The sequence below is a fragment of the Oncorhynchus clarkii genome, chromosome 6, assembly GCF_045791955.1.
Source record: "Oncorhynchus clarkii lewisi isolate Uvic-CL-2024 chromosome 6, UVic_Ocla_1.0, whole genome shotgun sequence".
In the NCBI taxonomy this organism is placed as follows: Eukaryota; Metazoa; Chordata; class Actinopteri; order Salmoniformes; family Salmonidae; genus Oncorhynchus; species Oncorhynchus clarkii.
The window spans coordinates 22,348,888-22,373,786 of NC_092152.1; the positions used below are offsets into that span (position 1 = coordinate 22,348,888).

Consider the following 24,899-nt stretch of genomic DNA (forward strand, 5'->3'; position numbering starts at 1 on the left):
GACGTTTCTGTTTTTACAGACATAACTAGACAGTAGATGTTACTGTTTTTACAGACATAACTAAACAGTAGACATGACTGTTTTTACAGACATAACTAAACAGTAGACATTACTGTTTTTACAGACATAACTAAACAGTAGACATGACTGTTTTTACAGACAAAACTAGACAGTAGACATCACTGTAAACACTGGAAACTTTGAATCAAGGATTAAAGGCCTATACTACTGTAAGATATTATATGACCAGACAACAAGATTGTGTTGTCAGTGTGAAAACGTGGATAGTAGGATGACAGATCCTCTCATAGATCAACAGCATTATATAGTAGAGATATGCTGCTAACTCACTGTGCACTGTCTGGACAGCTCATAAAGAGACTTTAAGAAGCCTATCACCTGTTGTACAGTACTGTATCACCAACCAACCACTATGTGTATTGGAGGCTGTGCTAGCTGCAGCTTGGCTATCTCCCCAAGCCTTTCCTCCCTCCCCTGCCCTGGCCTATCCTGCCTTACAACAAGCAACAGAAATCCTGGCCTCTCCCTATCTCCACTGCAGAAAGGTGCACTCTGAACCGAGACACATTATTCAGTACAGCTCAAATGATCGCATGAAACTGTTTATTGTCCCAATAGAAGAATATGCTGGGCAAATATAATGTACATTGTCGTTTGATATAATTGTATTTCTATACATATATTGTTATGAGATGGGGGAAGGTTATTGTTAGGACATAGACAAACACACAACCACACACTTCCACACCTCATCCCCAGGGGGCAGCAACAACCTGGTTCAAATGCTTAGCCAGGAAGTCTTGTGGAGCCTTATGTAGTGTTGATTGGGCACAGGTGCAAGGAAATGAGATTGAGACAGCTATTAGAGCCGTTAGGCTGATGTTTTTTCTTGGTAACCATGTGAGCCCTTGGTTTTGTTTAAAATCTTTTGCTTGGGAATGTTTTTAGTTTTTTTGCATATATTTATTTTTGTCACCTCTGAACAATCAAAAATCTGCTTGGACTGGCTAACCAAGAACTCATGGAGGAGCTGGCCCTAGACCAAAGGTAAGGTTGCTGTCTTCTGGGTACATGTACATACAACACAATCCTTATACTCTGATTTCTCACATAGGTGCACATCTTAAATCAGGTTATAGACCATGTAACTAGGACTAAGACCCCTAGACTTAGAGTGCAACAGTATTAGCAGGCTAGTCAATCGATTTTGTAACAATACATTGTAAGATTTGTATGAAAATGATAGCTTTTCCAAAGCCCTTATACTTCGTTCCTTAAATGTATTGTTTAATTACTGTTAATGGCCTCCAATATTTCTTTGTAGCCATTGGCTGAAATGGACATTTACATATGCATTTGTGAAGTAGCACTGACTTGTCAGCCCAAAACCATAGACTTTCACATTAATATGAATTGCTTTGTCATGACTCATAAATTGCTACCACTATCCTGGATAGCCTCCAGAGTATTTGAAAAGAATGTATTGTGTATATATGACCCCCATGGTCATTGAACAACAGCGGGATGGTTCAAAAGAAATGGACAGAACATAAGTAGCGCTTTACTTAATTGCATTTATTGATTTGATGCTATTACAATAAAATATATTTAAAAGTATGTTTTGATTGTTTCTGTTTGAAAAGCATTCATATTGCTGACAGAGGTAACCAAGTGGACCATCACAGACAGTTTGAGAATGAGATTTTAAACAGACCTCATCACTTCACCAAAACATCCAAGACTGGGACTGCACAGAATAAGGTGAAACTCAACAGAAGCAAAAGCAACATATAGAGAACCAATTACACAATGAGCATCTTCAACCTTAAGAAATAGAAAAGTATGGGAGGTGAAACATCTGAGCTTGATGTATTCCTCACTGTGGCATTTCTTTTCCTGCTTCACAATATAAATGCACTGTACAAAGAGGTACAGATGACAGTCATTTAAGTTAGAAAAGGGTCAATATATTCAGACAGACAGGCCAGGGTTCTCTTAAGGCAGGTGTTCTGATTGTCTCCAAGAAGTTAAAAGAGCCAACCCTGCCATGTCTGTATGCGAGAGACAATTCAAACATGTTGCTTCATGTGTGCTATGTGCTGAAATTACGCAAACGGATATGTGGGTGTTACATGTTATTGATGTTGATTTCATTCCTTGCTGTCCTGATACTCTATGTTTTGTGCTTCATCTGACAATTTTCCTGCCATTTCTCAAGTACAATAAGTCTATTTTCTCTTTACACTTGAATCCAACTGGATTTCCCTAGATCTCTTTCAAATTTAGCTTGAAAAGCAAACATTCCATACATTGCCAATTGCATGTTTTCCTTCATTCTGCAAGTACAAAATGTCTGGAGCACATCCACAGTGCACGACCCCCTATCCTTGACCTGGCTCTGTAGTCCGGGTGGACAGAAGAAGCTAGAGGACTTATACAGTTAAGCTTACCAAGAACATTAATTTTTAAAACGTCTACTTAATAAGAGATTGCTTTCTTTGTTGTTCATTTTTCTGTCCACACACGTGGGTGTCTCTTTCTGGGGCCGTCCTCCATTAATCTGTTAATAAGAGACGACTGCAGCCAAAGATGGCTTTCATTCTCTCCTACACATCAGAGCCACATTCAGGGCTCTCTCCCTCCCTCTCTCTTACACCATCTCTTCCCCCTCCCTCTCTCTCCTCTGTATCACTCTCTTTCTATCACTTTAAGTCGATCTCTCATTGGGATAACAGACAGTCATTAAACGTAATATGAGTATGCAGATTTAATTCTTGAAACATATGTGTATTTCATATATTAGAATATCAATATCTAATAGAAAAAAACTATATTGAACATAACATATTTTTCACATGCCACATTTTTTGGTAAAGTTGATGACAATGTACAAAGGAACAAGTGCTAAAATAAATGTAGTGCTTCCACTATATTTGAAAGGCTAAGACATGTCTTAAAGACGTGTTATAGGGCCTCTTTCATCTGAAAGAGGCCCTATAACTCTGATATAACGTTGATATAAGACCTCACTCTGCTGAATTCAACAAAATGTTACATTTACTACATACAGTATCATAGCATAGCTTTCTTTGTACATTTTATAACTATGTACATTTAAAGGACTGCCAAAACAATGAGTCAATATTCTGTTTACACACACCTTGGACAGAGGGGATACTCACGCATGCACGGACGCACACACACAAACACACAACTCATCTTCTCCTAGCTGTAATCATAAATCCCCTCTTTGCTTCCACACCATCGTTCCCACAGACAGTCTGCTGGTGTATAGTGATGGTAGCGTGGTGCTCATATACAGGCCTTCTTGGCATGCAGCATCTCAATGAGCAGGTTGTTGCAGGGCACCTCCCCACTCAGGTGTTTGTAGCACAGGTAGTCCTCTGCCTGGGTGCTGAGGGCTCGCAGCTCTGGCAGATGCAGCACCAGCTGGCTGAACTTGTCCAGATACAGGGGGTAGGTGCACACAGTGTACTCCAGCAGAGCCCCATTCACCTGCTCCTGAACACTCTCCACAAACACCTGGTTCTCCAACAGCTTCACATCTGGACAGGGACATAATAAAGAGATTTAGAGGGGATTCATTTACTCTGCAGATGTCACATAAATTCGAGAATATTGATATATTTATTTGAAACTGTTCCTCAAATCCCTGTGTTAAGGCTCAGCATCAGTTACTTGTTGAGATCAAGTGTAGGCCTAATCTTTAGCATTGAAATTGCAACAGTTTATTACTAACATTCAATTTTTGGTACATTGGATCTGTACAGCGTGGGTTGGTTGTGGGTTGGTTGTGGGTTGTGTGTGTGTGTATATGTGACAGTAGCTAGACCCTATAAAGGACTTCTATTCAGCATCAGCTGAGTCCTGCCAGAAGAGCCATTCACACAGTAATTAAATATTTTGAATAATCTTTTCAAACCACTTAAGGGCAACTAAATTGCCCTGATAAACCGGACTCATTGATTGAAGGAGAGAGAGCAAGAGAATGAAACAGACAGCGGAGATGGGAAATATTTTCTGCATGTGACGAGTGCTCTCATTATTCTAAAGCCTTTTATTCCCAGCTCGCAGGCGCTAAATAGCAGTCGCTTAAGGGAATCTGGGCAACTGTCGTCAATACACACTCCATATGCAGAAGCCACAGCATGAATGTCAGTCAGATTATTGAATGATAGACCCATCCATTAAGGTTCCATTGAATGCTATTAAAGAATAATGGGTGAGGTTGTCTTCTTTGTTAATGTTGCCTTTTGACAAGGCCCTATATTGAATTATGAGTATACCTGAAAATAAAGGACTGGTTCAGATAACAGTTGGAACCTTCTGGATAAAAAAAAAACATATATCAATGGCTGTGACTTTTCCATTTAAAATGCCATTTCTGACTTTCAAAATAAATGGGACAGCGAGACTTGTCAACTAAAACCTATTTCCAACAAAAAGTTTGAAAAAGTTATTTGCTCATTCTTAAGTACTACACATCACTGGGTTATACAAACCACAGCTACGATACTAACAAGTATGAAGTACCTCAAACCTAATCATATTCAAATCTTTGAAAGACCATAGTAGTTTTCAAAGATGATTATTCCATTCTTGAGCTAGCTGTAATGAGCTATACATGAGCTGTATGTATGCACGCATGACTGTACGTCGCTTTGGATAAAAGTCTGTTATATTATATACATATTATAAGACTAATAATCACCGTCTAATGTGGTACAGCATACAGCGTATGTCAATGTGGTTTACTCACTGGGATTGAAGAGGAGGAGGAACTTGAGGCAGGCAACCTCTCTCCTGTCCACCTGCAGGGCTAGTAGCCTCCCAGCCAGCTCCTGTCCTCTCTGGACCAGGCCTGACAGACTCAAGCCCGCCTGTGACCCCACGGATGACAGATCCATCTGCAACACAACACAAAAGGACAACATTAAGTATTATTGTATATGCAGGTTTTAAAGGCCAATTCCAGCACTTTTCAACCTCATATACATTTTCTCCAGCACCGAACCAGTGTCTGCATATGTAAAAACACCGCATTTCTACGATCTATGGTTAAAAAGATAAGAAAGGTCCCAAAAAAATACTTCTCTGTGACAGGTAGCGTAGCGGTTAAGAGTGTCAGGCCAATAACCAAAAGGTTGCTGGTTCAAAACCCTGAGCCAACTAAATAAAAAATCTGTTTATGTGCCCTTGAGCAAGGTACTTAACCCTAATTAGTCTGGATAAGAAACTCTGCTAAATGACTCAAATGTAAATATACATAAAAGGGTAGGATTAAAAGTAAGAAAAACAGTGATTTTCAAAACAGAGGGAGGGTATTTTCTTGCTCCCTACATCATCGTGACTCTCATAGTGTTCGAAAATCACTGTTTTTAATGTCATGGGGTAGAACCTTGTAACTTCATATTTTTTTCTATAAAACGTAGAAATGTGCAGTTTTCACATATGTAGACACTGTTATTGTGCTGGAGATAATGAAAATGAGGTTGAAAAGGGGTGGTGTTGCAACTTGAATTACAGTACAGTACAGCTTCAGTACAGGTTCATAGATGCCATACATTGAGTCTGCAAATGAATGCGATTGGCATTTTATGTAACATATTGGACGTTAAATCCTCAAATTCCACAGTAGCTTCTAGAATGATACAGTGCAACTTTTAAGCTCCTCTTTTCCATTGCAGTCTTTATGAGAAAAAAATTACTTGATTTAAACACGAGGCAAATAAATACCAGCGGCCATCTTTCACCTCTCCTCCCTAAACCCATGAGTCAGTTTCAAGCTACAGAGACAAGCTGATGGCTGTTTTTTCCTTTTCTGTTCTGCATCTTACAAGCATAAGAACAAGAGCAGGCAGCAGAAAGTGTTCTCACTCCTTGAATTGTTTTACTTTTTGTTGTGTTACAAATTGGGATTAAAATGGATTTCATTGTCTTTTTTTCTCAACGATCTACAGAAAAGAGCTTTGCACACCTGGATTTTACAATATCTGCCCATTATTATTTTTTAAACTCTCCAAGCTCCGTCAAGTTGGTTGTTGATCATTGCTAGACATCCATTTTCAAGCCTTGCCATACATTTTCAAGCTGATTTAAATCAAAACTGTAACTATGCCACTCAGGAACATTCAATGTCATCTTGATAAGCAAATCTGATGCATATTTGGCCTTGAGTTTGAGGCTATTGTCCTGCTGAAAGGTGAATTTGTCTCTCGGTGTCTGTAGGAAAGCAGACTGAACCAGGTTTTCCTAGGATTTTGCCTGTGATTTTAGCTGTATTCCATTTATTTTCATCCTAAAAAAAATCCCTAGTCCTTGCTGATGACAAACTGATCCGAACCATGATGCAGCCACCACCATGCTTGAAAATATGAATGGTGGTACTCAGTGATGTGTTGTGTTGGATTTGTCCCCCAAAAATTGCCAACAGGTTTTTGAATATTTGCACTCTGTACAGACTTCCTTCTTTTAACTCTGTAATTTAGGTTAGTATTATTTAGTAACTGCAATGTTGTTGATCCGTCCTCAGTTTTCTCCTATCACAGCCTTTAAAGTCTGTAACTGTTTTAAAGTCACCTCATGGTTTCCTTCCTTTCCGGCAACTGAGTAAGGAAAGACGCCTGTATCTTTGTAATGACTGGGTGTATTGATAAATCATCCAAAGTATAATTGATAACTTCACCATGCTCAAAGTGATATTCAGTGTCTGCTTTTATTTTTGTACCAATCTACCAATAGTTGCCATTCTTTGCAAGACATTGGAAAACCTCCCTGGTCTTTGTAGTTGAATCTGCGCTTGAAATCCACTACTTGACTGAGGGACCTTACAGATAATTGTACGTGTGGGGTACAGAAATGGGGTAATGATTCCAAAATCATGTTAACCACTATTATTGCACATAGATTTAGTCCATGCAACTTATTATGTGACTTGTTATGCACATGTTTATTCTTGAACGTATTTAGGCTTTCCATACATAACAAAGGTGTTGAATACTTATTGACTCAAGATATTTCAGCTTTAAATGTTTTATCAATTTATAAACATTTTAACAACAACAAAAAAATCCACTTTGACATTGTAGGGTATTGTGTGTAAATCAGTGGCACAAAATCTCAATCCATCATAAATTCAGGCTGTAACACATCAGAATGTGGAAAAAGTCAAGGGGTATGAAAACTTTCTGAAGGCAATACACTGACCATATAAACATTAGGAACACCTTCCTAATATTGAGTTGCACCCCCTTTTGCCCTCAGAACACTCTCAATTCGTCGGGGCATCAAATCAAATTAAATTGTATTTGTCACATGCGCCGAATTACAACAGGAGTCGACCTTACAGTGAAATGCTTACTTACAGGCCCTTATCCATCAATGAAGTTTCAAGAAAATACCAACAAAAAAAGTAAGAGATAAAAATACCAAATAATTAAAATGCAGCAGTAAATAACAATACTGGGGGTACAATAAAGGGGGTACCGGTACAGAGTCAACGTGCAGGGTCACTGGTGTCGAGGTAATTGAGGTAATATGTACATGTAGGAAGAGTTATTAAAGTGACTATGCATAGATAATAACAGAGAGTAGCAGCAGCATAGAAGATGGGATGGGAGCAATGCAAATAATCTGGGTAGCCATTTGATTAGCTGTTCAGGAGTTTAATGGCTTGGGGGTAGAAGCTGTTTAGAAGCCTCTTGGACCTAGACTTGGCGCTCTGGTACCGCTTGCTGTGCAGAGAGAACAGTGTATGACTAGGGTGGTTGGAGTCTTTGACAATTTTTAGGGCTTTCCTCTGACCGCCTGGTGTAGAGGTCCTGGATGGCAGGAAGCTTGGCCCCGGTGATGTACTGGACCGCACGCACTACCCTCTGTAGTGTCTTGCGGTCGGAGGCCGAGCAGTTGCCATACCAGGCAGTGATGCAACCTGTCAGGATGGTGGTGCAGCTGTAAAACCTTTTGAGGATCTGAGGACCCATGCCAAATCTTTTCAGTCTCCCGAAGGGGAATAGGTTTTGTCGTGCCCTCTTCAGGACTGTCTTGGTGTGCTTGGACCATGTTAGTTTGTTGGTGATGTGGACGGCAAGGAACTTGAAGCTCTCAACCTGCTCCACTGCAGCCCCGTCGATGAGAATGGGTGCGTGCTCGGTCTTCCTTTTCCTGTAGTCCACAATCATCTCCTTTGTCTTGATTCTCTCATGCATGTTTCAGTGTTACTTGCCTCAAAGTGAGCATAGAAGTTATTTAGCTGTGCTTCCCTTTGTAGTCTGTACTAGCTAGCAAGCCCTGCCACATCAGGCCACATCAGGCGAGCGTCGGAGCCGGTGTAGCACGATTCGATCTTAGTCCTGTATTGACGCTTTGCCTGTTTGATGGTTCGTCGGAGGGCATAGCAGAATTTCTTATAAGCTTCCAGGTTAGAGTCCCGCTTCTTGATAGTGGCAGCTCTACCCTTTAGCTCAGTGCGAATGTTGCCTGTAATCCATGGCTTCTGGTTGGGGTATGTATGTACAGTCACTGTGGGGACGACGTCCTTGATTCACTTATTGATAAAACCAGTGACTGACGTGGTGTACTCCTCAATGCCATCAGAAAAATCCCGGAACATATCCAGTCTGTGCTAGCAAAACAGTCCTGTAGCTTAGCATCTGCTTCATCTGATCACTTTTTTTATAGAGTGAGTCACTGGTGCTTCCTGCTTTAATTTTTGCTTGTAAGAAGGAATCAAGAGGATAGAATTATGGCCAGATTTGCCAAATGGAGGGGGAGGGAGAGCTTTGTACGCATCCCTATGTGTGGAGTAAAGGTGGTCTAGAATTTCTTTCCCTCTGGTTGCACATTTAACATGCTGATAGAAATTAGGTAAAACTGATTTAAGTTTCCCTGCATTAAAGTCCCCGGCCACTAGGAGCGGCGCCTCTGGGTGAGCTTTTCCTGTTTGCTTATGGCAGTATATAGCTCATTGAGTGCGGTTTTAGTGCCAGCATCGGTCCGTGGTGGTATGTAGACAGCTACAAAAAATACAGATGAAAAGTCTCTAGGTAGATAGTGTGGTCTACAGCTTATCATGGGACACTCTACCTCAGGCGAGCAAAACCTTGAGACTTCCTTAGATATCATGCACTAGCTGTTGTTTACATATATGCATAGGCCCCCGCCCCGTGACTTACCAGAGGCTTCTGTTCTATCCTGCCGATGGAGTGTATAACCCGCCAGTTGTATGTTCTTAATGTCGTCGTTCAGCCACGACTCGGTGAAACATAAGATATTGCAGTTTTTAATGTTCTGTTGGTAGGATATACGTGCTTTCAGTTCGTCCCATTTATTATCCAGCGATTGAACGTTAGCTAGCAGGACGGAACGCAAAGGCAGATTAGGCACTCGTCGCCTGATCCTCACAAGGCACCCTGATCTTTTTCCGCAAAATCTCTGTTTCCTTCTCCGGCAAATGACGGGGATCTGAGCAAGGTTGGGTTTCTGAAGTATATCCCTCCCATCCGAATAATTGAAAAAAAACTCTTCGTGAATCTGAGGTGAGTAATCACAGTTCTGATGTCCTGAAGCTCTTTTCAGTCATAATAGACAGTATTATGTAAAACAACAACATTATGTAAAATACAAGTTACGAACAAAGTGAAAAAACAAACAAAATAGCATGGTTGGTTAAAAGCCTATTAGACGGCAGCCCTCCCCTCCGACGCCATCTTCAGATGAACTATACAAGGTGTTGAAAGCGTTCCACAGGGATGCTAGCCAATGTCAACTCCAATGCTTCCCACAGTTGTGTCAAGTTGGCTGGATGTCCTTTGGGGGTGGACCATCAATGATAGAAAGGGAAAACTATTGAGTGTGAAAAACCCAGCAGCGTTGCAGTTCTTGACATACTCAAACCGGTGCACCTGACACTTACTACCATATCCCGTTCAAAGGCACTTAAATCTTCTGTCTTGTACATTCACCCTCTGAATAGCACACCTATACAATTCATGTCTCATTTGTTTCAAGGCTTAAAAATCCTTATTTAACTTGTCTCCTCCCCTTCATGTACACCGGTTGAACTGGATTTAACAAGTGACATCAATAAGGGACCATACAGTAGCTTTTACCTGGATTCACCCGGTCAGTCTTTCTTAATGTTTTGTACACTCAGTGTAGTCCCACTTTATATTGTGTGACTAAGATAATGTGTGGTAATTCCACTGGTACAGCGTAATAACAGTCATTACTGTGTAGATACACATTACTGCAACAACAAAGAAAAAAACCTATTGCTATCCATGGAGGTTGTGTATCTGTAATGACTACATGATGAATGTGTGTGTGTGTGTGTGTGTGTGTGTGTGTGTGTGTGTGTGTGTGTGTGTGTGTGTGTGTGTGTGTGTGTGTGTGTGTGCGTGTGTGTGTGCGTGCGTGCGTGATTGTGTGCGTGCATGCGTGCGTGTGTGAGTGAGTGTATGTATGTCTGATATTCATGAATGTATGATTGTATTAATTTTATGTTGGAACTGCAAGGCTGCTTACCTCCTGGCCAGTAACCAGCAGCAGGCTGCTCTCCTTCCCATGTTGCACTTGTCTGAAGACATGGTCCAGGACCAGCAGCTCAGACCAGCAGTTGTGAAGAAGCTTCATCTGGTCCCCCACCTTAAAGTAGAATCAGAAAACAACAGGTCACATCAAAGCTCAAACTCATTCCACACAGCTGGCCAAGCATAGGAATAGTGGAGAACCAATCTAATATCAAACCCAATGTCAAATAAAACAGCCTACACTGATATTAAAATCTCAAGCAGGCATCAATCTAACATCAACCCCCTTAAAAGCTATCATCCACATGGGATAGCGTGGTCCCACCTGAAACACACATAGCTACATGGACAGATAAATGGGGTGACCATAAAACCAAGAGAGGAAGATGAGGGTCCTTGTGCCATATTTCCAGCATCTGGGGCTGGTGTCAATGTCTCGCGAATCATCACCTTGTATTTACGAGCCACAGAGATGACCTCTCCCACCTCCTCACCGCTCCCTGTCCTCCGTCACCTCCCTTGCCCCCGCCCAACAGGGGGGGGGGGTGATTGGATGCTCCTCATTGCTAGCACATATTACCCTGGGTGCCGAAGGACGACACTGTCAGTAATTCTGCAGCTGGTGACACAGAGTGTTCCTGAAGCCCCCAAATAGCACCAGGACACACATTCATCTGGCATGGGGATGACAGAATTACTACCCCTTCAATGGAACTATATATCTATCTAGAGGAGGAGTCCAATCTTGCTCCCAGTCAGAGCTACAGGACCAACACACAACATCTTGATTCATCATACTTCTCAAGGAGGATTCAGCACACAGACACAACATTTCACACACACACACTCACATACACACAGTGAACGTTCAGTCAAGGGACATTCAGTCTTGGCTGGCAGAAACAGGGAAGCATAAACCTGCCTCACTCAGTGCCATTACATAACTATCGGAATTTGGCTTTGAGACCAATACAGATGTTTTGGAGATCAGACAGACAGGTCTAAAACCATCGAACAATAAATATATATCTTTCTTTTCATCAACATTTAGTAAAGGGCTGCTATAATGCACCAACCCTGTATGCACGTAATGGTGTTTGATCAAATGCTACAGGTATGTCAATGTCAGATACTGTATGTAAAAACTCAAGTAACGGGCAGCTTCTGACACAAACATACTGGCAATGCCCAAGGTAAATTTAGCAGATGATAGCTCAATTTTTCCTGTGCAAATATGAACAATGAGAGACAAAATACTGGGCCGTGGAGAGAGAACTGACATTCCCCTGTTATCGTCTGGATGGAATGTAATTACTCAGAGAGATAGCTCTTTCTGCAGGAGGCTCTCTCTCTCCTGGCAAACATCCACCGCTTTGTGCTCGCCTCGCACTGTTCACGTCTACAACCTCACAATTGGTTGCAATTTAGCCAGGATACATCAGAGGTACGTAACATGACTGAAATCCATGCAGTTCCAATTTTACTGTTGGCTTTGCACGATCAACATGCCGGAGGCAACACTAAAGTGTCTCTCCAATTTTCCATAATCATAATCCCATAGCTAGATTATATTACACACGATTACATCAAATAATATATGCTGGCCATTTTCTCATATTGCATTTGAAACAAAACCCCCTCACTGTCATTTATGCTATTTTTCAGACTGTTGTTTATCCAGGGGCAGAATCCTCCTCCCCAGTCAGGTCTAACTCCATAGTACTGATGATGCTGCCATAACTACTACTGGCCACTGATCACTGCATCAGATAATTGGTCCTCAGAGGCATATAGGCCTACCGATTATAAAATAACCCAGTTAAAAGAGTAAAGTGAAGAATGGGACCACTGTGTGTGTCCCCATGACACAGTCTTTACATAGATACTATGTTCCTATCTCACCACACAATGGACTCGCTGTCTCACAGATAAGGCTAACAGACAAATAACAATAATGTGACAAGAAGTTGCTTCTAAATACAGTCAATTCAGATGGGTGCTAAATATTTTTCGAATAATACATGTCAAAGAGCAAACAATCTATTAGTACGTTCCCGTCGCCAGCCATTCTCTGGCCGATGACAGCATCAATAAAATCAATAGCATAGTGAGCATTGAGCAATATCACTGGTCAGCCTTCACCAACACCAGCATGCACTGTCTCCTTTAGGCCACCTATCGGTAACATGCCCAGAGGCCTATACTACCAATCAGGTTTGAGGAGATATCGAGGTAACGTTGGTCAACCCTGAGTTCATCTCGGGATAACCGGTACCACGAAAGTGGCTAACCTTTTAACCAGGTACATTTCTATGGCAACGAATCCTCAGAACTAACCTGCAGGTTAACTCAGAGCTTACTCCATTTATCCTGAATGAAGTGGCTGAGCCGCGAGTTGAGGACCAATGAAATCAGATTCCCTCCCTTTCGCAAAGACTGCGTCATCATCCCCTTCATATTTTTTGTTTTTTATTTACAATGTTAATTTTAAAATACCTATCACATTACACATTTAGTAATGACAGAACGCATTTCAAACATCACGCACCGTAAAACGTTTGTAGTTATGACTTAATACAATTATTTTATAGGTGGGAGTGGGGGAAATGTTGCTTGTGCACACCAAAGCCGGTATTAATGATAAGTAATCAAATAAAGACGGCCTTTCTAAAAGCCTATTTCACACCATAGCCTGCTAAATATGCTACATAAATTGTATTTCATTTTGATTTCTACACAAATTAAAATGTGGCACTGACTCGCCCATGGATTGATGCTACAGCACTGTCTCCATGAAGAGTTCGGCATTCGACTAGCCACGTGGCAGATGAGCAATATCCACCGTCGTAGAATACAGGTGAAGCCTTAGATGGAATGTGAAGCTAACTGAAGCTGGCTAGCTTTAGAAAACACCTGAGTAGATCTAGCTTCCTTCGTAGTTTACCCCTCTGGTCAGACACCACAGTGTCAAACAACAGTATTGATTTCACTCTCCTCTTGGGCCGGGGAGTAACATATGACTGGAGCCATAACTCATGCTGTACAAGTATGGCACAACTCAATTACACCCTTCAGTTGACAAAGAGACTCAATGTATAAGGCCTATCTGACATGGACAGTGATGCATCCCAAATCATTACCCAGAGGGAGATACATTGGGTTATGATGTCACCTCTTTAACTGCTGCTCTATTTGAGGGCCTCCACCAGAAACAAGGAGGGACAGAAACAATGATAATTATCTGTCATAGTAAATCTAACATTTTTACACAGGCCTTTGTTCTTTACTGCCATAATGTGTGTGTGTGTGGGTGCAGGGTTTCAGAAAGAGGATCAAGAAACATTAAGATATCAAAGCTAAAATTGTTTATCTTCAATATTCTTGATATCACTTATGAATGAAGTAGAATAATAAGATCATCACAATGATAAGATATGATACTGTGATCATTATTCTAAGAATAATTTCTAAATGTGCATGTCTCTCCTATCATTTCTGTGTGGACAGGCTCTGGGAAGCTTACCTTGAGCTCCTTGAAGAAGATGCAGCTCCTGGCCCACTCCACTATGGAGAACAGAGTCTGGTCAGCCATGCGACACATGAGGCTGAAGGTGCTGAGCCTGTCCTGCCGGCCCCGGCCACTCTGCTCCTGCTGCAGGAAGGCCATGATCTTACTCTGCACCTGCATCTCGTCTGGGTCGCAGCGCAGCAGCTCTAGCACCAGGGGGGAGAGGGGGGGAGGCTGTGGGGAGCCTCCGGAGGGGTACACATCCGGAAAGGGGTACCCCACCAGAGACTCTGGGGAGCTTGTGTGGTGGTCAGAGTACTCAGACTTGATGGCCCTGCTGGGGAATGCTGTGCACAGGTACTGGGTAGGCAGGGGTCCATGGGGCTGCATGGCCACCCCCAGGGAGGAGGGTCCGTAGAGGCTGGCCTCATAGTCTGTGGGGGTGATGGAGGCTGGGATGGAGGGCATGAGGCCTTTGGGGAGGGATGGGAGGCTGTGCAGGGTTCCAGTGAAGCCATAGTTAGTCTGTACAGGGGAGAGCTGTGGAGGAGCAGACTCCAGCTTGAAGCCCGTGGAACGTATCAAAGCCTTCTTCTGCTGCTTCATGGCTCTGTCCCGCTTGTACATGGGGCCAAACTTATTCCTGCCCCCACGCATGCGGTCTGCACGCACAGCTGTCACAGAAAGAGACAAGGAGTGGGGAAACAGAACTATGTCAACAACAGTGGGTCTTTATACGGAAATTGTTACTATGCTACTACAGCTTATTATTATTTTATTATTCAAATATATATCATTGCAAATACAGCACAGGAAAAGTGCACAGGAAATAGCCTATTTAAGTCAGGAATATGTGTTTGACAGTTTCCTGAACCAATTTTTGGGAAAAGCAATGTAAAACAACCACACGGGTTTCATACTACTTTATTCTATTACACAATTCTCTTTTTGACATTTTACTGTACACAACATGTGCTAATGCCTTTGCAATTACACAATGGTACCGTGTTGATGTAAATATTAAGTATCCTTTTAAAACCACAGCGAGAAGCCCAGAGTCGTATTAGCAAATCAAAAATGTGTAATTTCTCCGCGGAAACAGGTGCTTAATTTTCGCATCACAGCCTGGGTGGGAATCACTGGTGTACTCCGCGCTCTGGCCACATCATGTTTTTGCGTCCCATAAAACCACGGACGCTAAACTTCTCTACTCTGTATATTGTCTGTCCCTAATTCAAAACAAAGCTAACACTACAACTTTTGCGAAAATATTTAACAATTCAGAAGCAACTGATACTAAGACATTAGGCTATTGCATCCCTTGAGGCCTACAGGCCATATGTTGGACATATTTCGGGCATATAGCAAATTATAACAAAACTCATATAGATTCAATCATTCAACTGAAAAAATATGCCAAAACATTAAAGGCTTATTTTTTTCTGGACAATAAGGTTGAAATCCACTCAATGATAATGTCAAAGGAAGGGGTGAGATGAAGAGAACCATACCTTCTAATCTCATGCCAACATCGAGGCATTTCTGGAATCGGCAGCAGGGACATCTCTTCCGCTGTGTTTTGTCTATTTTACACTCCTGGTTTTCTGCACAAGTATACCTCTTCTTGTTTTGGACTGTCCTCTTGAAGAAGCCCTGGAGAAAATATCTATCCTACATTAGTTTGATGAGCCACAATACCCACAAACACAAAACCCACAAAAGGAATAATTCCAAATGAAAATACCTTACAACTTTCACATGTAAGGAGTCCATAGTGGTATCCTGAGACCTTATCTCCACAAACAGGACACAATTCTTCCAAATCTTCATCATAGTTGTAGTCCATTACGCCTACCATCAATGGAACGCCTGGTTCGCAAATAAAAGCAAGGGTCAAGAAAAACGGATGAAGCAGGGATGTAACGAATAAATTAATTCAAATAATGTACAGTTTCTTAATCAAATTCATTTACGGCCCTTGACAAAATTGAAAATGCAGTACGAAATTGTAGGATTCTGTGCAGCTGTGAAATAATATCTGCTTTAAATCAAACTTCCAAAAGGATTAAAACCTACTATATATATATATATATATATATATATATATAGTTTCGCTAATAATAATCTTAATGTGGGTTAATATATATATTGCGAAAAATAGAAAAATAAATGTATTTCCACAATAAATATGTTAGACTGATGATACGGTGATATTAGCGTTTTTCAGAGAGCTGATTGACAATAGTTTCAGTCTATTTCACAAAAATAAGACCGACGATTCCATAATGCATGGAAGCAAACAAAAAAACATTGATATTTACGATTTATTAAAATCCAATGTAAAACCTTTTTTTTAAATGTTATGATAAGATTGGCAAATGTTTAAACGGATTCGACCAAATATAACGTGTATTGGTTGATTACCTTTATCGCCCCCTTCTTCCAAGTGGTTATTCCTATTAATCAAGAAATGCCTCAGACTAGGATAAAATAACGCGTTTTATAATCCACACCTACAAACACGGTCGACGCGCGCTTCGACACTAGCACAAGTCCTTTACTCAGGGCTCTCTCACCTTCTACTGGGAGGTTGGCCAAAGAGCGGTGGATGCGACCACCTATCTTGAGAAAACAACCTATGTGTGGTACAGTACACTCTTTCTTGCAACATAATAAACGGAGATGTCCCATTTTAAGGAGAATGTCTTTAACCAAAACAGTGTCAAATAGGAACGGAGGATGATCGAAAGTGATAATAGCCTATCCATTATTATGATTATTAATACTGTTATGATTATTATTATTATTGTTATTGTCGTTGTCGTTGTTATTATTATTACTTCTATTATAGCATCGTTAGGCTATAACGATTGTTATTACATTTTTTGTTATTATTCATGTTGTTTGTTATTATCGATATTATCATAATCATCAGTCGTTTTGTTTTCGTAATTAAGATCCAGAGTTAGTTTTAATTCTGTGACTAAGTTATGACTTTAGGCCATATGAATGTGAACAGCAATAACTTAATTAAACAAGAAATTAGTAGACCTATAGCTTACGAATCAACGGTCCTTTGGCGTATTATTTCACATTTAGTCCTTACTATTTTTATAATAATTTTTCATGAATCAATAGACTCGATCTATAATAGGAAACGCAGACCCAATGCATGAGTTAATTATATTCCAAGGCCGTTTAAACAATAGCCTACATTTCGACAAGGGGTGTTAGGCTAACTAGCTTTTATAATTATTTTTGACAAAATAGAAAGATAATATCCAATAAGTAGGCTTAATTGTTTTGTTTTTCTATAGGCTATTTTGTAGAATTCATTTCGATTCACTACTTCACATTGGACTATGTTTGCTGTTTTGGCAATTACTTTAGATGCAAACGGCTTTAAAATATATATCTACATCTATTAGTCTAGGCTACTCTATACCTCAAGGTCAGATGTCAAGGGAAAGCATTTCATTTAGTACCATTTTGATTTCAAATGCAGAATAAAACTGTATTTTTTTCTTATTATTTCCTTTTTTCTTATTATTTCCTTTATTCTCCCCCAAAAAAGTTTGCAAGGAGAAATAGTTTGGAACCTATTGAATAGCTAGCTAGCTATTCCTTGAATAGACTGCTGAATATGCCAGGTTAATATAATATTTGTCTTGCAATATGGTTAAAGGCTTCGACACAAACAAATGAAGTGCAGACTGAATATCTTTATTTAAATGTTGATCTATCTGCTTACTAAATTATTTTAAATAGGCTATTCTATATGAACGTGCAACAACAAAATAGAGGCATATTACAAAATAAAAGATTGCATAAACCTACAGTATCTGTGGGTTTACAAATAGCAAATAACTAAAAGTTCATGTAGGCATATCCGAAGCTTCAGACAATTCTACACATTCCGTTAGCGGATTTGTTTACTTACCTTGTGCCTTTTCTCCCAACATGGTATTACCTATGAGGCAGGCTAGACGTCGACGACAATAAAACCTATTAAAGAAGATGCTGCAAAACTTTGACCACTTTGTATGTCATATACAATCCGAATCTGCAATACAAATTCGTAGCCTAATAAACAAATAATTCAGGATAATGGTGATCTCCACGAATAACTGCAGTCATTTCCAGCGTTCTCTTTGCTTTTCTTTCTTTATCAAATAGCAAAAAAAGTTACTAAAGTTCTTATTGGTCATCGTCATGTGACGACCACGGAAACGATGATGCGCCCTTTTTCCCATCCAAGCATGCAGATAATAACTGAGATGCACATATACATGAGTAGACAGACACACAGTGTATCGTATGGGTCAGTTATGCCAAATTTATTTGTAAAAAATATAGCAGATTTCAAACATTTCTATTATTCATCACTGATAGGCCTGTTATGCTTTCAGTACTCATACTGTAAGACACAATGCATTTGGAAGAAATGTATGTAAAACAATCAGAAAACATTTACTTTTGATTTACATGTCATATATATTTCATGCATGGCATTTCAGACATTTTTCTGAGAGATTATTCCAGTATCAGTACCTGAGAGGTTGTACCTGCATGGTCCCTGCAGGAATGAGCTCTATGAGAAAAATGTCAGTTAAAAACGTCTGTTGTCACAAGGACTCTCTATCCATATGATATGTCTGTCCTTAACCACTGTGTATGCCAGTTCAATAAACTCATGTCATTATTCATGGGAACTGGCATACTGTGGCTATGAGACCAGAGGTCTTCAGTTGTATAAAATGTGTATTCAATATGCAGTACCAGTGAAAAGTTTGGACACACCTACTCATTCAAGGGGTTTTCTTTATTCTTACTATTTTCTATTTTCTATTAAATAACACATAAGGAAATATGTAGTAACCAAAGAAGTGTTAAACAAATTAAAATATATTTTATATTTGAGATTCTTCAATGTAGCCACCCTTTGCCTTGATGACAGCTTTGCACACTCTTGAATGCATTTCAATTAACAGGTGTGCCTTGTTAAAAGTTAATTTGTGGAATTTCTTTCCTTAATGTGTTTAAGCCAATCGGTTGTGTTGTGACAAGGTAGGGGTGGCGTACAGAAGATAGCCCTATTTGGTAAAATACCAAGTCCATATTATGGCAAGAACAGCTCAAATAAGCAAAGAGAAACGACAGTCCATCATTACTTTAAGTCATAAAGGTCAATCAATCCGGAAAAGTTTCTTCAAGTGCAGTCACAGTCACCATCAAGCACTATGATGAAACTGGATCTCACGAGGACCGCCACAGGAAAAGAAGACCCAGAGTTACCTCTGCTGCAGAGGATAATAATGGCACAGGGCTAGATGAAATGCCAGGCTGACTTCTTGTCCCAGTCCGGCCCTGCCACCCATTGTTTATGGTCATACAGTTCGAGGACAGGATCAATGCAGGAGTTTCCACTATTACATTTCTGTTACATTATTCACATACGGTTCACGGTTGCAAAGACGTAATGAAAATAACTCAAATTGGTCATTATTATATCAGCAGCATTTTAACAGAAACTCAGTAACTATAATAGGGAAATTAGCTCTTTGGGACTAAGGCTAAGGAGACATCTATCCATCACTCTATGTTGTATGTCTCCTAAAGTGCACTGTCCCCATTGCAGTGAAGGATCTTAGTATGGAACAGTGACCCTTCAAGGTCTCTGATTAGGCACAAAAAGGTCCTTGAATAGGTTCTCTACACATCCATTTATTACATCCAAGAGGCAGAAAACAAACATTGAGCCCACTGTCAGGACGGGGTGATGAGGAGGAGGAGGGCCCGCAGTTGCAGACACCAGGCCTCTTGTCAATGAATCACAGAAATATGGCCTATCTAATGTTTTTCTCCAGCACTCTTTTGTTTTGCAAGTGTGCTGTGGCTACAGGTCAATGGTGCCCCAGCATCAGAAGTCCTCTGTCTCTGTCTCTGAGATATATTAGTATAATAAGTAAAGAGCAAGATTGGGACTGGGATATTGTTTTGACTTCATCGTTTATATTTTACTCATTGTGCCCTCTGCAGTTATTTTCTGCCAAAACAGCAGAATCTCTGCAATAAAAAATGATAGGAAAACAATTGCTTTATAGGTGAAAGTGCATTCATGTTAATCTGTTTTACATGTAATTTTAAAAAAATGAAGAGTAAATATGTCACAAAAAAGTTGAACTATTATATTTTTAGAACATTTAATTGAATATATTTTTGATATTATTATGCTACAGAAAAGATGTGCTGTCTGATGGTTCAGACATGGATGGAATTACAATAGGACAGACTGACTGGGTGTAAAGTGCCTTCAGAAACTATTCACACCCTTTTTCCACATTTTGTTGTGTTACAACCTGAATTTAAAACGGATTCGATTTAGATTTTTTTTGTCACTGGACTACACACAATACACCATAATATCAAAGTGGAATTATGTTTTCCTAAAAGTTTACAAATTAATAAAAAATGAAAAGATTAACTGTCTTGAGTCAATAAGTATTCAACCCCTTTTTTTTGGCAAGCCAAAATAAGTTCTGGAGTAAAAATGTGCTTAACAAGTCATATAATAAGTTGCATGGACCCACTCTGTGTGCAATAATAGTGTTTAACATGATTTTTGAATGACTACTTAATTTCTGTACTCCACACATACAATTATCTGTAAAGTACCTCAGTCGAGCAGTGAATTTCAAACAATTCAACCACAAAGACCAAGGAGGTTTTCCAATGCCTCACAAAGAAGTTGGTAGATAGGTAAAAATGTAAAAAGCAGACATATCCCTTTGAGCATGGTGAAGTTATTAATTACACGTTGGATGGTGTATCAATACACCCAGTCACTACAAAGATACAGGGGTCCTTCCTTACTCAGTTGCCGGAGAGGAAGGAAACCGCTCAGGGATTTAACCATGAGGCCAATGGTGACTTTAAACAGTTACAGTGTGTAATGGCTGTGATTGGAGAAAACTGAGGATGAGTCAAAAACATTGTAGTGACTTCACAATACTAAGCTAATTGACAGAGTGAAAAGAAGGAAGCTTGTACCGAATAAAACTATTCCAAAACTTGCATCCTGTTTGCAACAAGGCACTAAAGTATTACTGCAAAAAAATGTGGCAAAGCAATACACTTTTTGCCCTTAATACAATGTGTTATGTTTTGGGCAAACACAATACATCTCTGAGTACCAACCACTCTGCATATTTTCAAGCATAGTGGTGGCTGAATCATATGCATATTTTTTTTTAACCTTTATTTAACTAGGCAAGTCAGTTAAGAACAAAATCTTATTTTCAATGACAGCCTAGGAACAGTGGGTTAACTGCCTGTTCAGTGGCAGAATGACAGATTTGTACCTCGTCAGCTCAGAGATTCGATCTTGCAACCTTTACAGTTACTAGTCCAACGCTCTAACCACTAGGCTACGCTGTCGCCACTTGTAATCGTTAAGGACAGGGGAGTTTTTCAGATAAAAAAAGAAACAGAATGGAGCTAAGCACAAGCAAATTCCTAGAAGAAAACCTGCTTCAGTCTGCTTTCCACCAGACACTGGGAGACAAATTCACCTTTCAGCAGGACAATAACCTAAAACACAAGGCCAAATCTACACTGGAGTTGCTTACCAATAAGACAGTGAATGTTCCTGAGTGGCCGAGTTACAGTTCTTACTTAAATCTACTTGAACATCTATGGCCAGACCTGAAAATGGTTGTCTAGAAATGATCAACAATGAATTTGACAGAGCTTGAAGATGTTTTTAAAGAAAAATTGGCAAATGTTGCACAATCCAGGTGCGGAAAGCTCTTAGAGACTTAACCAGAAAGACTCACAGCTGCAATCACTGCCAAAGGTGGTTCTACAAACTATTGGCTCAGGCATGTGAATACTCATGTAAATAAGATATATATAAATAAGATGTTTTCACTTTGTCATTATGGGGTATTGTGTGTAGATGGGTGAAGAAGAAGAAAATATTGAATCCATTTTGAATTCAGCTTGTAACACAACAAAATGTGGATAAGTCAATGGGTATGACTACTTTCTGGAGGCACTGTAACATGTAGAACATCAGCCCACATATAACCATCTCAACCCATGGTGAAGCAACCTTTACAAGTTATTGATGGATCAATTTTGCCTCAATGAGGAACTATTGGAACATTACCGAAGAAAGTGTAAGGAGACTGCTTTCTCGGAAGAAAGTGTAAGGAGACTGCTTTCTCGGAAGAAAGTGTAAGGAGACTGTTTTCTCGGAAGAAAGCGTAAGAAGACTGCTTTCTCAGAAGAAAGTGGAGACCGCATTCGAAGAAGAACATATATGGAGCGACTGCATTTTGTACTTGACTAAAACAAATGACAAAGCAAGCTTTAACAGTATAGGAGAACCTCAGGCTTAATACATATGTCAATGTATTCCATCTATCCTTGGGGTAAGGGTACTACACAAACTTAACAAAACACTTAAAGAAGGAAAATAGATGGTTTAACTACAATAGCATCTGAAAAGAAAGCAAGCGTGCAAGGTTTTTCTCCAAGTGTCTTGTCACAAGGTCAAACCATACACAGTTTTCTAAAAGCTATAATTACTTTGGAAGACAAATAATTATACATCAGTATGAATTCCATTTAGAATAGACCATGGGGTTTGTTGAAATGTGATGGATTAGATGAATATGTGTTTCTGAATTATGCCCTCTGCTGGTCTACTCTATACTTTGTATTTTGATGCATAAAGACAATACCAATACCAAGATAAATACCAAGGACTACAAACCATACAATCTTTCAGTAGTGGTTGAAGCACGTACAGCAGGCCTAAAGTGAGCATAAGGGATTGTATTAGTTGCTTATTATTATAATAAGGCAGTAAGTAAGTAGTAATAATAAGGTAGTAGAAATAGGCTAATTGTGAGAAACCAATAAAACAATGCGGCGCTTTCAGTATTTGTAAAATGCTTAGCCTCATTTCTACTCAAAGCTGGGAGATGTAGGCCTACAGCATAGATGGAGGAGCACCAAGATGGATTACCACCATTGCTTGGCCTTGACTTATAACTGAAATCTAACAGATGTATTCCCGTTAGTGCGCCTTTGAGAAGTCAGCTTTGTGCTCAACAACAATAGAAAAATGGTTATCATCAATTGCAACCTTGCACACAATTAAATATATCCCAATTTTTCGTTGTTGTATGATAATCCATTATAACAGTCAGAGTAATTTCACGCAGTAGAAACTTGGTGTGCATCAATAGGCCCTAAATATATATAGTACATTGTCACATCTCTATTCAAAATGTTGTTCTTCTGTCACTTTAGTCCAGAAATTCTTTGTCCTTCACATTTGAACATGGCGCAAATCTTTTGATGTTTAAAATAACAGTTGTTTGGCAAAACATTTTGAGAGACAGGAGCTACTCAGTTGCACAGAACAGTGTATGGAGGTCTGTGGTGGGCCTGTCAATATGGACTCCACTCTCTGGACACTTTAGGGCGGCGGGTGGTTAGTGGCGTTGGTCAGTAACCAAAACATTGCTACTTTGAATCCCTGAGCCGACAAGGGGAAAAATCTGCCCATGTGCTCTTGAGCAAAACACTTAACCCTACATTTTCCAGTGTCACCGTTGATATTGGTAGACACTGGCCGTGACAAATCACCTTGCATCATAAATAACTACTCATTCCAAGGGTGTTTCAGGGAGAGTGGGATATGCAAAACATTTATTTCCAATTAATGCAATTGTATTAGGACAAGCATAAGCACCCACCTAATTATTATTTTATTATAATAGGTACAGTAAAAATATTACTGTTACTTCCTGACAAACCTCGTGGAGCTGTCCTTGACCAAATCTCTCCTCTTACAATTTGGAGACTGATCTAAAAGTCCTCATTCCCTTATGCCTCCAAAGTATTATAGACACATAGACACAACTTTAAACAAATTCTAATTTGTTTTCCCTCAATTTCATTTCCTGGCCCTGAGAATCATGGTTACAGTGCCTTGTGAAAGTGTTCACCCCCCTTGCCATTTTTCCTATGTTGTTGCTTTACAACCTGGAATTAAAATGTATTTTTTATGGGGGGTTGTATCATTTGATTTACACAACATGCCTACCACTTTGAAGATGTAACATATTTTATATTGTGAAGCAAACAAGAAATAAGACAAAGCGTAACCCCCCAAAGTCAATACTTTGTAGAGCCACCTTTCACAGCAATTACAGCTGCATGTCTCTTGGGGTATGTCTCTATAAGCTTGGCACATCTAGCCACTGGGAATTTTTCCCATTCATCAAGGCAAAACTGCTCCAGCTCCTTAAATTTGGATGGGTTCCGCTGGTGTACAGCAATCTTTAAGTCATACCACAGATTCTCAATTGGATTGAGGTCTGGGCTTTGACTAGGCCATTCCAAGATATTTCGATGCTTCCCCTTAAATCACTCGAGTGTTGCTTTAGCAGTATGCTTATGGTCATTGTCCTGCTGGTAGGTGAACCTCCACCCTAGTCTCAAATCTCTGGAAGACTGAAAACATTTTTTATCCTGGATTTAATGCCCCGTGGGATGTTCAAAGTTTCTGATATTTTTTTATAACCCAACCCTGATCTGTACTTCACCACAACTTTGTCCCTGTGGAGAGCTCATGGTGCCACTTGCTTGGTGGTGCGCCTTGCTTAGTGGTGTTGCAGACTCTGGGGCCTTTCAGAACAGGTGTTTATGTATATACTGAGATGATGTGACAGATCATGTGACACTTAGATTGCATACAGGTGGACTTTATTTAACTAATTATGTGACTTCTGAAGGTAATTGGT

General features: G+C 39.9%; 1 protein-coding gene across 1 annotated transcript; it reads right to left on the reverse strand.

Moving 5' to 3' along the window:
* Window positions 1-3,333: 3,333 nt before the first annotated feature.
* LOC139411970 (steroidogenic factor 1-like) lies at window positions 3,334-18,041 on the reverse strand. Its single transcript, XM_071158738.1, has 7 exons — window positions 18,020-18,041; window positions 15,824-15,948; window positions 15,591-15,732; window positions 14,095-14,753; window positions 10,567-10,686; window positions 4,802-4,949; window positions 3,334-3,587 (listed from the first exon to the last, which is right to left on the reverse strand). Exons 1-7 carry the CDS (start codon window positions 18,039-18,041, stop codon window positions 3,334-3,336), a joined length of 1,470 nt encoding a protein of 489 aa, XP_071014839.1.
* Between the last annotated feature and the right edge of the window lie 6,858 nt (window positions 18,042-24,899).